Below are 13,510 nucleotides of genomic sequence, written 5' to 3' on the forward strand. Positions count from 1 at the left end.
GAGTTTGCCCTGGAGCCGCTCGAAGCCTTGCGGCCTCTTCCCGCCTCCCTCCCGAGGGGGCGGCGGGGCCCGACCCGGGACGGGGGACACGACCGAGGGGGGGTGACCGGGACACACGACCGGGGGGTGACCGGGGGACGGGGAACACGACCCGGGGGTGGGTGACCGGCCCGCCTCTACCGGCATCCGCCGCTTTCTCCGTCCGTCATCGCGGTGCGCCGGCGGGGCGGAGCGGGCGGCATGGCGGCGGGCGGCGCGGAGCGGTACTTTACGCGCTGGTACAAGCCAGGTACCGCCGGGCCTGGGGCGGGGGGGGGGGGGGGGGGGGGGGGGCCGGGGTCGGCGGGTCGGTGACGGGTGTTTGTGGCCTGTTGCAGACGTGAAGGGGCGGCCGTGCGAGGACTTCTGCGTGCTGCAGCACTCCAACAGGCGAGTGGTGCTGCCGGGCGCTTGGAGGGGGGGGGGGGTGTCCCGGGGAGGGTTGGATTTGGCGGGGGGGGGAGCCGCCATCGCCCTCTCGCCGAGGCCGGCTGCCTGCGGTCAGCCCGGGCGCTGACACCTGGGGAGCCTCGGGCTTTTTTTTTTTTTTTTTTTTTTTTTTTTGGAGGAGGAAGCGGCAGGCAGCGCTCCTGCTGAAACGCCTGGAGCGGGAGGGGTGCACGATAGCAGGAGGGTGGCAGATCTCAGCCTTCCTATAGCCGCCTTTTAATTACTACTCCAATAAGAACAGTGGAGCTTGAACTCTCCCCCCCCCCCTTCCCCAATATCGCCCAGCAGGTGTTTTTAAAAGGCCCCTTCGGCGGCTGTAGCGCTGCCCTGGCGTCCCTGCATCCTCTCCTGCAGAAAGGGCCCGCTGCGTCGTCTTCAGCAGCAGAAGAGCAACATTTCAAAAGGCTTTTCCGTCAGGACGTTGAGAAGTAGTCTGTTTAACTTGGTTTCTGGGAAATTAATTGGCTCGATTTGAACAAACGTACCTTTTTCTATATACAACTTAATTGCTTTTAATTCTACATTTGTGTACTACAGACAGCGAATGCAACTTTGACGTAGCTGGATATCCAGTCACTTGGAATAAATCAACCCTGTACCTGGTTTGGACTTTAATAACACGTCTTCCCTTCCCCAGCTCCTGCACCCCCTGCTAAAGCCTGTTCTGGCTGCAGGGTGGATCGATGGCATCGCGAGCCTTTCTGGGGTGTTTAGTCCCCGAGGAAAGAACAGAACTGAACTTTACTGTCCGCACAAAAATTGGCAGTGCCGGTTGCTCACGTGTTGAGGGAAGATGAGGAGGCGTTTGTTGTTCGCAGTGGGTCGCCTGCTCCTGTTAAGAATTCAGCGTAACGGGAACGGCGTGCTTGGCGCGGGGCAGAACCGCCGCCTTGCTGCAGCCTTCGGCGCCGGGGCTTCTCCGGGGCTGTTCCATGCGGTTCGCGTTCTCGTTCTTTGGCAACAGAAACCTGAGTACCTGCGAAGAACAGGTACGACGGCAAGAGCAAGAAAGGCCACCCTCGCATCTGCGCTCAATGCTAAATACATAGTTGTTAGTCTCAGTTGTCTGATATAAACAACAGTTTAAATCCTGTTGATATGGAAGAAAGGAAATGAAAATATAAACACTTGGTCAAATGTCTATAAAGATTATTTTGAATTCTGAAATATCAGGGGCCTTGGCTGCTACAGCAGCTTGGCCAAACGCTCTGTCAAGTATTTTACCATTATTATGTATGGGGCCGTGGCTCAGTTTAGTATTTCTAAGCAGTGTAAAATTCTCTGTTGATTTTTTTGTTTTGCCAGGTCTCGGCTCTAATAGATGACAGCTCAAATAGATGATTTGTCATCTTCCCCTTAGAAAGAGGTGGGGGTCAAGAGGAGGTAGCTTTTCTGGCCCCTTTGAGCTGCTGGGGCACGCTGAAAGCGTTCGCCAGGATCCCACTCCCTCTCGCGGGGAGCTGCACGGCAAGAGCTTCCAAAGAGATGTGATGGTGCGGGGAGACGGATGCAGCACCCGCAGGGAAAGATCTGGTTCTGTGCCGTGGTTTCTCTACAGTTACTGTTCTGTTAATTCTGGTCCTTGCTCTAGGTTTTAAACAGAATAGCTTCATCTCCGTTCATTTATTGGCAGTTCTGGGCTCTCCATGTTTGTGCATTAAGCATGGTTCTAGCCCAGGGATGAAGGTAAGCCTAGTTGCTACAGCTGGGCTTGTCGCAAACTCTCCAGTTTCATGACAAGAAATAACCCTCCTTTAGAAAAAGATAAAAATGCAAGCAGCTGGTTAACTAAAGCCCAGATCACCACAGGATTCATCTACTGTAACTATTCCCCACTAATGGCCAGTGAGTGTCTACTTCAGCTATCACCAGACAAGTGAACCAAGTATGCTCCCATGGGGTACAACAACAGATAGAACAGCTCTAGCTTATTTAAAAGCTGTGGTTCTGTTTAAGAAGTGTACTGCTTTTGATGATCCAGTCTAGTCTCTCAAAATAAAGCACCTTCTGTGGGGGTTGCTTTAGGTCAGAATGCAATTTTCATTCGGTTTGGTACAGCAGACCAAGTAAGATGCCATGAAGAAAGTGAATCCGATTTGATCCTATATCTAACATTTTTATAAGTAAGCAGGAAACTAAAATTTGTCTCTGATCTACAGCCAACAATTATCCTTCATTAGCTCAGGTAACTTGTGTTCTCAGTTACCCTACTCAGCCCCCACGCTGTCACCCAGACCTGTCTGTCCTTGCTTCCTCCCCGAGCCTGCTAAGTGCCCGTCCTGTGACTGCCGCTGCAGTAAGCTCAACTATCAACAGCTTAACTTTCCTGCTAAACTTATAGAGAGAAGAATACTCTGCTTTGAAGAGTGAAAGTAAACAACAGCTTTCACAACACCGGAAATCTTGCTAGCAGTTTAGACTGGGAGCCCAAATGAAGTAGTATCAGTTTTAAATCCTACCGGTATAGGCGGAGGAGGTTGTGGAGCTTGCTTAGACCACGTAAGAGCATGGCTTCTCACAACTACAGCGTAATAATGATGTTTCTTTTTGCAGAATCTGTGTCATCACCTTGGCAGAAGCCCATCCTCTTCTTCAAAGTGGAAAAACAATTAAAAGCATTAATTACCAAATCAGTGCCAACTGTAGCAGACTCCAGAATAAGGTCTCTGGGAAGTCAAAAAGGGTATGGCTTTTTTATTTGGTTAGTTTTCATTTTAATCTCTCACGCTGCCTGAGACTTTCTGTCCTTTCTAGGATAGAAACATACCAAGTTACCTTTGCATTTTATTTTAAAACAGCCCCTCCACGGCTGAATAATTTAAACTTTCTCAGGAGGTGCCTGTCTCTCTGTCCCAGCCAGGGTCTTAACAGAGCTCCTGCAGCACTGCTGGTTGCCGGTGTTGCTCAAACCAAGGCTAACAGTCCCTGTTAATCATTTTTTTCATAGTGTACAGAGGGACTTGAACATCCCTGAAAAGATAAAAATTTGTTTCCACCAAAATGCCGAGGAGTTGGAGACTACTGTTTTTCTCAAACAGACCTAGGTAGCAGATGGGCTAGTTCAGTGTGTTTCATGGCGGGTTTTCAAATACGTGTAGTTTAACCTGGTTACACTGAAATCAACAGTGCTGGTTTTCTCCTCTCTCCCCTGATTTTAATCTGCTCAAACTACAAGTCTGTTATTCTGCAAGAAACTTAATGGTGACTAAATTTGTAAGCTCTTAACAAGCTGCTATTCGATTTGTGCACATAACTAAGTTGGCATCTTCCCTTCTGTAGCAAAGCACAGCTATGTAACTTGCAACGACCTGTACCTATCACACTCCCTTGCTTTGTTCTGAGACGCTTACAAACTTAGGTTTCTGATGGTAATACCTTAAAAAGCCCTGTGTAATTAAAAGTATGTATGTATGTTTGTTTTATTTTTCAAATGCAGGGAGCTCAGTTTTTAACAGAACTCGCCCCTCTGTGCAGGATATCTTCATCAGATGGAGAGGAATACACCATTTACAGGCAAGGTTTTTCCCTTTTTCTTCTTACCTTGACATACCATGCACTTCGACTGAATCTAAACACTTTTGCAGTTGTATTCGAGGGCGGCTGATAGAAGTGAATGAAAACATTCTTAGCAATCCCGCTATTCTGCAAGAAAAGGTAAGACACTTTCTTGCTTTTTATTTTCTAACTTTTATTTCACTGCTAACTTCAGTCTTGCTTTTTAGCCATCAACCGAGGGATACATCGCAGTGGTTCTACCCAAATTTGAAGAAAGCAAGAGTATAACTCAAGGACTTCTGACGCAGAAGGAGTACGAGGAAGTTTTGTTGAAACGTCTTAATTCTTCTTCATGAAATTAATTATACAGTTATCTGTATTTGATACTAAATAAGCCACTTCTATTGTACACTGTAACTTTCATGGTATTGAAAGGCCTAGAGCCTGTTTTTAAAAGTGGAACTTAAACACTTGATCCGTACAAGAATAAACCAGTTCAAATAGTTTGTATATTAAAATTTGCTTTCTCTTTTTCTCTGAATTCTAGCACTACAATTTTTTAAATAAGCACAGAACGATATGTTGGAGAGTATTTATGTTCCACAGGCAGCTTTGCTTCTGCTCAGTGCAAGCATAATACATACAGAAAAATTGTATGACTTAGCCATCACTTAATTTAGCTAAACTAATACAATATGAAGTTTGACAAAGCTGAATTGAAAATAAAAATGCAACAGAAGCCTACGTACAAAGAGCAGATAAAATTGAAAATACATATTTCACACCAGGTTGTATTTTCATGGCATCCTGAAGTCAAATAATGCCCTTTGTACAGAAGTTTGTCATAATCAGTATCTATTTACTTAAATTTTAAATGGTATAGTGTAAAGTCTACATAACAGTTCAGTGCTTCTACATGCAATTCAAATTCTGCTCAGTAAGTTTTAATAAAAAAGGAAGCAACAACTGCCATCTACAAATAAAGATGGTAAAAGAAAAAGGGGTTGAGTCAAGAATACTAATCACTTAGAAATACACTTTTGGAACTATGAATCATGTCAACAAGATTAAAATTCAGCGGTGCAGCTATTGAAAGAGGGTTTTTTTCCTAGAACTACTTCACTGCAGGTATAACTTGTAACTAAGATCACATTTCAGTGCTTTAGCCTTTCAGACTATATTCCTGATTCTGCTTTATCAAATACATAGACTGAAATAGGCCAGAGATGAGTTTACAGACTTCAACAGTAGTGTTACATATAGCATATGCAGCACAAGGTTCTTTATATAAAATGTCTATTAGCAGCATCTTTGGGTTGAAACATCCATTAAGACATTCATAAGCATTAATTACAAAACCGGTATCAATAGTGAGCATAGGAAAGGCATTCACATTATAAAAATACATAACAATTAGGCTAGTTGGTGGTGTAATTGCTAAGTAATGGGACATCTATTAGATGTGGCAAAGGTCAACAGTTTTAATTCAAATTAACCTGGTTTGACTTTCCACAAATGAAAGCAATATCGAAAATTCAGCAAGTGTTATTTTCAAATGGGAGTTCCTGCATTTCTAAGTGCTATAATTACTTGCTCTCTAAAAACGTCATGTTTGTTACATGATTTTCTAAAGACTTGATGCCAAATGTCTCAGCTCTCCTTTCTGGAGTATGTGCATTTGTACCAGTTCGCATTCTGTCTTCTCTCCACGGTGGAGCAGGTTTAAGACAGCCATTTCCTGCTTTATTCTGTATATTAAAAAAAAAAAAAGACTTCTTAAAAACAAAGAAAAGAAAAAAAACCCCAACCAGTAACAACAAAAAAAAAACAACCAAAAAAACTTTAAAATACTGCAGATGAACCAAGTACCTTTCTCAGTAATTTGCAGCAAAGTGGAAGAAGTTGGCACAACAGAGTCATCACGTTCCTTGTTTTCAGAATGCATGCATCAACCTAAACAAGACAATTAAGAGCAGCGTAAGACCACTCATTACTTTTATTAGTCAACTGTTCAATGCATGAGATGATAATCTATTTCAAACTTGAATAGGTAATGTTTGTCCTTCATAAATCCCTTCTAATCAAAAGGGTTTGCCTACCTTTTTTGAATTTCTCTATATAGTACGCGTAAAGCAACAGCATCCCTTCTGTTAGCCGAAGACTTGAGCTAGGAAGCAGAAGGGAATGACACACATCCCAGGAGAAGGAACTAATAATAATATAATATTAAACAGTAATAGAAGTGTCTTGGAAAGGAGCTCTTACCATCTGAGTATGATTCATCACAATTCTTCATGTTTTTCCTTTTGTTTTATGTCCTGTCAGCATGATTTAGAAAGCCATGCATCATGTAAGCCTTACCCTGGTATGAGTTACACTAAAAGTTAGCTAAATCTTAAAGCACTTGAGTTACACCTCAAGTCTAACCCAGCACAGGTCACAAGTCTGGGTCCTCAACAAACAGTTTGATAGCCTGTTATCACTGTGTAGTGATACATCACTCTGTATAAACAGACTGGAGTTCCCATTTAGTTTAGATAGGTAGTGTAAACCAAAGCAAGCAGTAGCCCTGAGGTGCTCAGTTTGGTTCTGAGTGGCTTGGATGCTCTAGCCAGTTTCAGTCCCTGCTGTAATATTGAAAACATCTTTTCCATAGCTCATTGGAAACAAACATCCAGGTGCACAGAAATGGTGTTGCTCCCATCGATCATACCGCTGCTCAGGGATACTTAAAAAGTTCTTCAAAAAGCCTGACCTCTATTCCCGGCTAAGGTTTGCAGATCTACTTCTCATGGTAACAATGCCAAAGCTTTTACAGTAGCTGTATACATATTTACTTGTAACAAATATGAATAATATCAGAATAAACTCTCTACCTACCGAGAAGCAAGCATGTATTTCAGTAATAGAGTCTTTGGGGTTTGGAATTTGTTACATTTATGTTAAGCATCAATAACAACAGAATAACCATAATTATTACAGTGGTGGAAATACAAATTACCTTCATTAATACTTTGATCACTGAAGTATTTTCTTAGTGAGGTACACTTAATTACAGTGCATATCTCTCCGAATGAAGTTCTAGTGGATTACAGTATTATTATATACAGTATTATTCCATCTCATATTATTCAGCTGAAAATTCTCAGTTGCAGCATGATAAAATTCCTGTACCTCTCTTTATCTAGTGAGTAAGTTGAGGAAGATGTTGACAGAAGTTCTCTGAAAAGAGTTCTCAGCAGCAAAAAGCAATATAAAGTAGTGGAAGCCTATGGACACCTGTCCACATTTGGGTTTTTTTTAAGAGTAGTCCAGGAACATCATTTTCATGGGAAACATTTCTGTAAACTCTTTCACTAACAGTGAAATCCCAAACCCAAAGAATAATTTCAGTACTTTTAGTAACCGGAAAGAAAAAAATCCTATTACTTACTTTACTGATTCTTAAGACTCTAAAATTGATAAGCTAAGGGTAGGGAAACTGTTCCTTAAAACATTAATATCAATGATCTGTCTGTGGCCAGTGGGACAGTTATACATTACTTGGATATCCATGCTCCCTAAAGAAAACATTCATATAAGCCTGCAGAGTAACACTATCCAAGCTATCCACTGGCAGGCTTCCATGTATGCTGGGTGCCAGTGTACCATATTTTGCCTCCTATCAAACTCTCAGCATGAATGAGAGGGTCAGGTCTGGATAAACTTCACCGAAGCCCTTCTCTGGTAGTGGGGAAAAACAAGAAAAAGAAAAAAAAAAGCTAGAAAACAGTAGCACCCACACTGAAGAAAATCCCTTCCTGAGACAAGACAGTGCAGTAAATGGCTTGGATTACAATCATCAGTGACAGATGTCCCAGCAGATAAAACATTTTCAGCAAGGGGAACAGTTCTTGCTGTTCTTCCTCTATACTTCACACATCAGCTTCTCAAAACGTGTTAAGTGCAAAACAGCACTTGAAGTAAATTCCTCTTCTACATAAGGAACACCAACGATGACATATTGCACAGCAGAAAAATGCTTGCACAACAGCATAAAATTTTGTACTTATTAATTTTTATGGTCCTCTCAATCCAAGACGTTCAGCTGTCATGAACTGTTTCATATTTTAACAGGAGCATAAATTCTTAAGTTACTGTATTTCAAAACAAGTTAGGTTTTACTTTCAGGAATATATATAATTTTTGCCTTACCTTCGTAAATGTAGCACTTTTACCCTGAACAGAAGCTTTAGCTGTTATCTGGAGCTGCTTGCACATAGAGATCAGTTTTTCAGCCTCCAACCGAAGCAAAGGTTTGTCATCATCGTGTACCTGAAATGTGTTTCAGGAAGACAAAACCACTCTGTGTTAAAAACTCCAATATTAAGTTAATGGAGAAGACAGCACAACCAGCTTTTAAGCAGTATGACTAGAGTCATAAGCTGAATGGCTGTTTGAGAGGTCATACATCACCTGATCAGAAAAGGCATGAAGAGCTGAAGCAAGCTTTGTGCCCTCTGTAGCAAAAATCTGAAAGGGGGAGAAAGCATGTAACAAAATGAACCACAATGAAAGACGAGGATCTTTTTCCTTGTTGTTTTAATAAATCGCGTGCTATAAAGTAAAAAGGTAGCAGGAAATATTTGTGATAGTTGTATACATTTGTAATTAACCAGTCAGCCATTTGCAGTGACTTCTGAAATAACAAGCTACACTACAAATTGCCATTCTCCCAGATAAGCAAAGTTTAAAGGCTTTACCTTTACATATAAAAAAACCTGACTTCCAATTATTTTTTGCACTGTAGCAGCTCACAAGGGTTTTGTGGGTAGATGACACCTGCCATGTTTTTTTATTGTCCTGACAAAGATAACCAGTCTCCTGTTAAACACAAGCACATATCTTGGAAATACCACGCCACATTCCTTCATTTGGCTCCTTGTCTAGTGTTTGCATTATTCAAATGTTTACACCTTCTTTCTTTCCCATGAAAATTCTGCTGCTCAGACTAGGATGGAGCATCCATTAACACTATCGGGGACTAAGCTAACTGACACAATAAATACTACTAATGTACTGAAGTCCACTATATTTGCCATAACACCAGTTTGCTATTCCTACCCCTAGCTGGAATCTGTCAGTTTAATGAACGCTGTCTTAATCTACTACTGGAACACTGAAAAGTTAGCTTTCGGGAAGTACGTACCAGAGTTAGGTTGCTTAAAATCTACAGTTGTCAGTCAATTCACGGTACACTGTACTTATGTCTAAGGAATCAGAGACTTAAGTTCCAATTTGTTCTTCACTCAGAGTGCCTAACTCCTGTGTTGTTAAAAATGTATTACCTCTGCTTGATGAAATAAATCTTGAGTAGTTTTCAGAAGTCCTTCTCCTCTGTGGGAAATAATGAAAGCAGAATATATGCCATGTATAGACTGCAGACTATTTTGCCTGCTACTTGCACAATTTATAGTATTTCTCTCTCTCTCTCATGCTCATTCACACCACTGAACTGTAAAATATCACTCTTTTAGAAGATACTATGCACAACAATAACTTAGTACAGGAACTGCATTTCAAAATATTATATAAACACCTCGGTGGCTAGAGCACTATTGGGAAATTATCAATGGTTCAGCTCTCATCAGCTGAACAAGGACAGAAATCCATGTCTCTGGCATACTGAGTATTATTGAACTAGCAAGTAAGAAAAAATTTCAACTGTTATTAAAAAAACCTCTGAATTCTTCAAATAAGAAAGCTGACATTGCATGGACAAGTTTCAGAACACTTTTTAGTACAGCAAATATCAGTAATTCTAATCTAGCTATATACCCGTACTTTAATTCTCTTAAAGTATTTATGAACATGCTTCTTAAAATATTTTCCGTAGCCAAGAGATATTTAAATAGCTGTTCTGCAACAAAACAGAAGTTTAGCACTTAAAAAAACACCCTAATTTTATTATTAAACAGCTTAGAAATTTCCAAGAATTTATAAAGCATAAGGATAGCCATTAAAGCTCCTTTCTGAATGTGTCTCAATTATTATACTCTGAAAATGAAATTATCTTATTTCTTATAAACACTGTTAATGCTCTTCTTCCCACCAAAACACGCTGCATACAGTGTAATTACCTGGTAAATAAATACATGGAGTAGGCCATACTTGACATGCCTTGTCCATGCTGCACGATCTCATTCTCCTGATCCTCCCATTTCTCCGTCTCAGAATCCACATCAGATGTGAGGAGATGCAATTCTAATCCAAGTTTTGCAATTTTTGCCTGTTCCTGTAAATGGTAACCGTAGTTATGGCACTTGAAAATACATTCTTCAGACAAGATAAAAAAAAAAAAATTAAAAAGTTTTTTTACTAAAATGATGGCATCTTACCTCAGTATCTAGTTTGACTGGCTTTAATGCTTTCAGATTTGCATTATGCTTCTGTTTCAAACAAAAAATAATATTTTTAAATAAAAGGAAATAGAAATCATTTTACTAACAAATCATAAGAGGTGGCTCTAAACTCAGAGGCAGGCTTTGCAGGAGAGTTCCAGTGGTTCAGACAAACTTTTCAGTAGAAGCTGAGAACCTGTTCTGATCTGGCTGTCCTCCCAAAATAACATGTGCAAACAGGGTCTATGCCTACAGACACCCTAAAGTTTCAAGGGAAAGACATCTTCCACAGTTCACAGACTCCACTTCCGCATGCAGTACCATCTCTTCCCCTTACCCTCTAAATCCTCAGTAATACTTAGGACTAAATAAACAGTCTTAATCAAGTACTGTTGCACTGATTTTTCCATCAAAGATGATACTGATACAACAGGGACTTGGAAGTTGATTTAGCTAGTAGCAAGCTGATCTAGGGTACAACCCATGTAAATGCTAGTGTGATGATGTAGGTCATTATTCTGTGTCAATTTGTTGAAGTAGCTGGAAACAAATACTGACACTTTGATCTTTTTATGGGTTTCCTTCTTTTATTTAAGTCATGAGCTATCTGAAATACCAGTCTGGCTACAAGCCAAATATTGGCTCAGATTAACTAATAATTAGTGGTACTGATGTGAGTGGACTATCTGGTTAGGCAGAGCTTGCCAACTGTGTAACACATATAGAGTAATACATGATTTGTTTCAAATCAATCTGCACGTAGAGAGTAGCAGTTCCTGGCTTTAACTTCACATGCTGGTGCTGTCACTGTGCAAAGACAGCAAAAACTAACAAACATGGCAGCCACAGTCCACATTCAGAAACGGCACGGGAGCACAGAGGAATGGAAAGTACAAAGTTGGTGTCAGAACTTGGAGAGGTGTGAGCCACTGGAGGAGGCTGGATGATAAGAGTGCAGGACTGAGATCCTTGTCTGAGAATCTGTAAAGAGCTGCTATTCATTAGTGGGAGTACTTGGGCAAATTAAGCTCAGTAATGCCTGCAGGGGAAAAAAAAAAAAAAGCACTATTCATTGTGAACAGCATCAGAAATAAACTCCAGGTGCAGTCTCCATCTCTCACTTCAAGAGTTTGAGCAAAAATAAAATACTACTACTGAAGCTCCTACTGCAATTTTCTGCTCAGTTTAGTTTTCATGCCACTTCTCTTTTCCCATCCCAAAATTTTTAAATATTCTGAATCTTATTAATGACTACCCAGATTAGAAACCATAATTCTGCCTGTGTATTAGAAATGCTGATCTCATATTGACAGATCTAGTAAAAGGTGTAAGAACTGATACTCCTAATTGTCATTTAAGTTTGACCATATTGTGTATTAGAAATGCAATTCAAGAAATGCTGGTTTTAAGGCAGAGTCTCAAAAGAAGAAAGGAACACAAAGCCAAACTAGATTTGTACATAAACACAAACTTTGGGCTACAAGGTATAGCAAATATTTAAGCTGCTGAGCGAAGGTTGTTCAAGAAACCCAGCACTCTAGCACAGGTAAGTTTTTCTATCTACCAATAACTAAAGAAACTCAGAACGTTTTTCAGATTTGTAGTTTTCTCCGTTCTAGTGTTCACTTACACTGTTTGAATAGGAGAATTGGTAAAAACCAGATAAGCAGTTATTTTGCATTTAGAACATGATTTGACACTTAATACTATAGAGAAAAACACACCTGTGCATTAAGCACACACATCAATCATCACTACTGCTCTGTCCTCAACTACGGTGTACTCTAGGATGCCACTCATTACCAGCAAACACCACAGTTACAATTAAACAGACGTAACAAAATATGTAATCTAATCAGATTGACAGGAACAGTGTGGCTTTTGTGCAGGGACAGCGTGGGCATTAGCCAGGCACAGCAGACCTCTGTGATGGCAGTAGGAAGAGAAGAGGCAGTAGTACAGAGAGTCACAGCACTGGGAAGAGAGGCAGTTCCGAAGGTTAGTGCATATAGTTAGGCAAAGAAATTACCCTGTAAAGAAACTCTGTTGTCTTATGGACATAATCTACATATCCTGTCTACTTTCAAACTGTATATTAATCGTAATTTCCCCAAAACCATGCATATAGCAAAATTCAAAAGAAGGCAGCAACCTTTCAAACAACAACAAAGCAGAACTGTTAAATCCTGGGAACAAAGTTCTTATTGAAAGAATTTTTAAAAGGCATATGAATCAATAAGTGGCAATCTGACTTCTTTAAATTTTGGCTGAAGTCCAGAAGCTATGTAGCTTGGTCAAACCAGTGAGGGACAAAAACCCCATCAAAAGTCACTGAACCGATCTATTTTCCAGCCTCTATAATATTTAGTTCCGTAACTGTGAAATTCACCCATGCTCACCCAGCCTAACATTATATTCTATTTAAATCTGTAGATTGGATTTATAATGTATGACCTTTTCTCTTTTCATTAAGGGTCAGAAGTAGTATATTGTGTTTGAAGTCACAGATGGGAGACATGGAGACGGGATCATTTCACACCCAAATTCATCAACACTACAGGTTAAGGAAAGAAAGCAAGGAGAGAAGGAAACAAGCTAGAGCTTACTGTACCTTCTGAGACCATTCTTCCCCTTTATCCTACCCATGAAAAGATTCAGTATGTAGCAAGTGAATCAAACAACTGATTACATGGTACTAACAAGGTTTAGGAGGTTTCCTAATACACAGATGCTCTCAGAAACAATGTAGTATCAATTATAATCAGCTAAGGATATTAATTACCTCACAACTAAACCTGGACATTCAGTGTAGCTTTTTTTCTCTGCATTAAAAACATCTAAGATCAAAGAAGGAAACAAGAACCCATTATTTGAAGAGCCTACAACAGGCTCGAACATGTCCATTTGTTCCGAATAGGTCAATGCAGGCAACAGCATTAAAAAAATCAGATTACCAAGACTTATTTTCAGTATGTTGCACCATATTCTTACTGTTTTGATAGTAACAATGCATTTTTTATTATATAGCATGACAGTTGAGTACGTGGTAAAAAATGTCATATTAATGAACAGGAATTACAGCTCATGTACAAAGTGATTAAAGTGTATTAAGTAACTAGTTACCCTAGTTTTCAGTTTGTTATTCA

The 13,510-nt window shown here is 40.3% G+C and overlaps 2 protein-coding genes across 2 annotated transcripts in view; one reads left to right on the forward strand and one right to left on the reverse strand.

Moving 5' to 3' along the window:
- The first annotated feature begins 180 nt into the window (after positions 1-180).
- On the forward strand, positions 181-4,502 carry ABITRAM (actin binding transcription modulator). The gene is made up of 6 exons (XM_030011346.1): positions 181-289; positions 378-429; positions 3,043-3,172; positions 3,926-4,002; positions 4,074-4,143; positions 4,212-4,502. Exons 1-6 carry the CDS (start codon positions 241-243, stop codon positions 4,338-4,340), a joined length of 507 nt encoding a protein of 168 aa, XP_029867206.1. The 5' UTR covers positions 181-240; the 3' UTR covers positions 4,341-4,502.
- The window catches only part of CTNNAL1 (catenin alpha like 1), a 61,555-nt gene continuing 52,205 nt past the window's right edge, over positions 4,161-13,510 (reverse strand). Inside the window, exons 13-19 of the mRNA XM_030011345.2 lie at positions 10,362-10,412; positions 10,104-10,258; positions 9,312-9,360; positions 8,440-8,496; positions 8,179-8,298; positions 5,854-5,937; positions 4,161-5,732 (exon numbers count right to left, since the gene is read on the reverse strand). Coding sequence (XP_029867205.1) covers positions 5,571-5,732; positions 5,854-5,937; positions 8,179-8,298; positions 8,440-8,496; positions 9,312-9,360; positions 10,104-10,258; positions 10,362-10,412 — 678 coding nt within the window. The 3' untranslated portion in view covers positions 4,161-5,570. The remainder of the gene's footprint in view (positions 5,733-5,853; positions 5,938-8,178; positions 8,299-8,439; positions 8,497-9,311; positions 9,361-10,103; positions 10,259-10,361; positions 10,413-13,510) is intronic.

This window comes from Aquila chrysaetos, chromosome 4 (genome assembly GCF_900496995.4).
Source record: "Aquila chrysaetos chrysaetos chromosome 4, bAquChr1.4, whole genome shotgun sequence".
Taxonomy (NCBI): domain Eukaryota; kingdom Metazoa; phylum Chordata; class Aves; order Accipitriformes; family Accipitridae; genus Aquila; species Aquila chrysaetos.

Bases quoted from the DNA above. Each gene is read 5' to 3' on its own strand.
- ABITRAM (XM_030011346.1), top strand. From the start codon at position 241: ATGGCGGCGGGCGGCGCGGAGCGGTACTTTACGCGCTGGTACAAGCCA. The intron at 4,003-4,073 runs GCAAGGTTTTTC...ACACTTTTGCAG, and splicing joins GAGGAATACACCATTTACAG to TTGTATTCGAGGGCGGCTGA. The intron at 4,144-4,211 runs GTAAGACACTTT...CTTGCTTTTTAG, and splicing joins CCGCTATTCTGCAAGAAAAG to CCATCAACCGAGGGATACAT.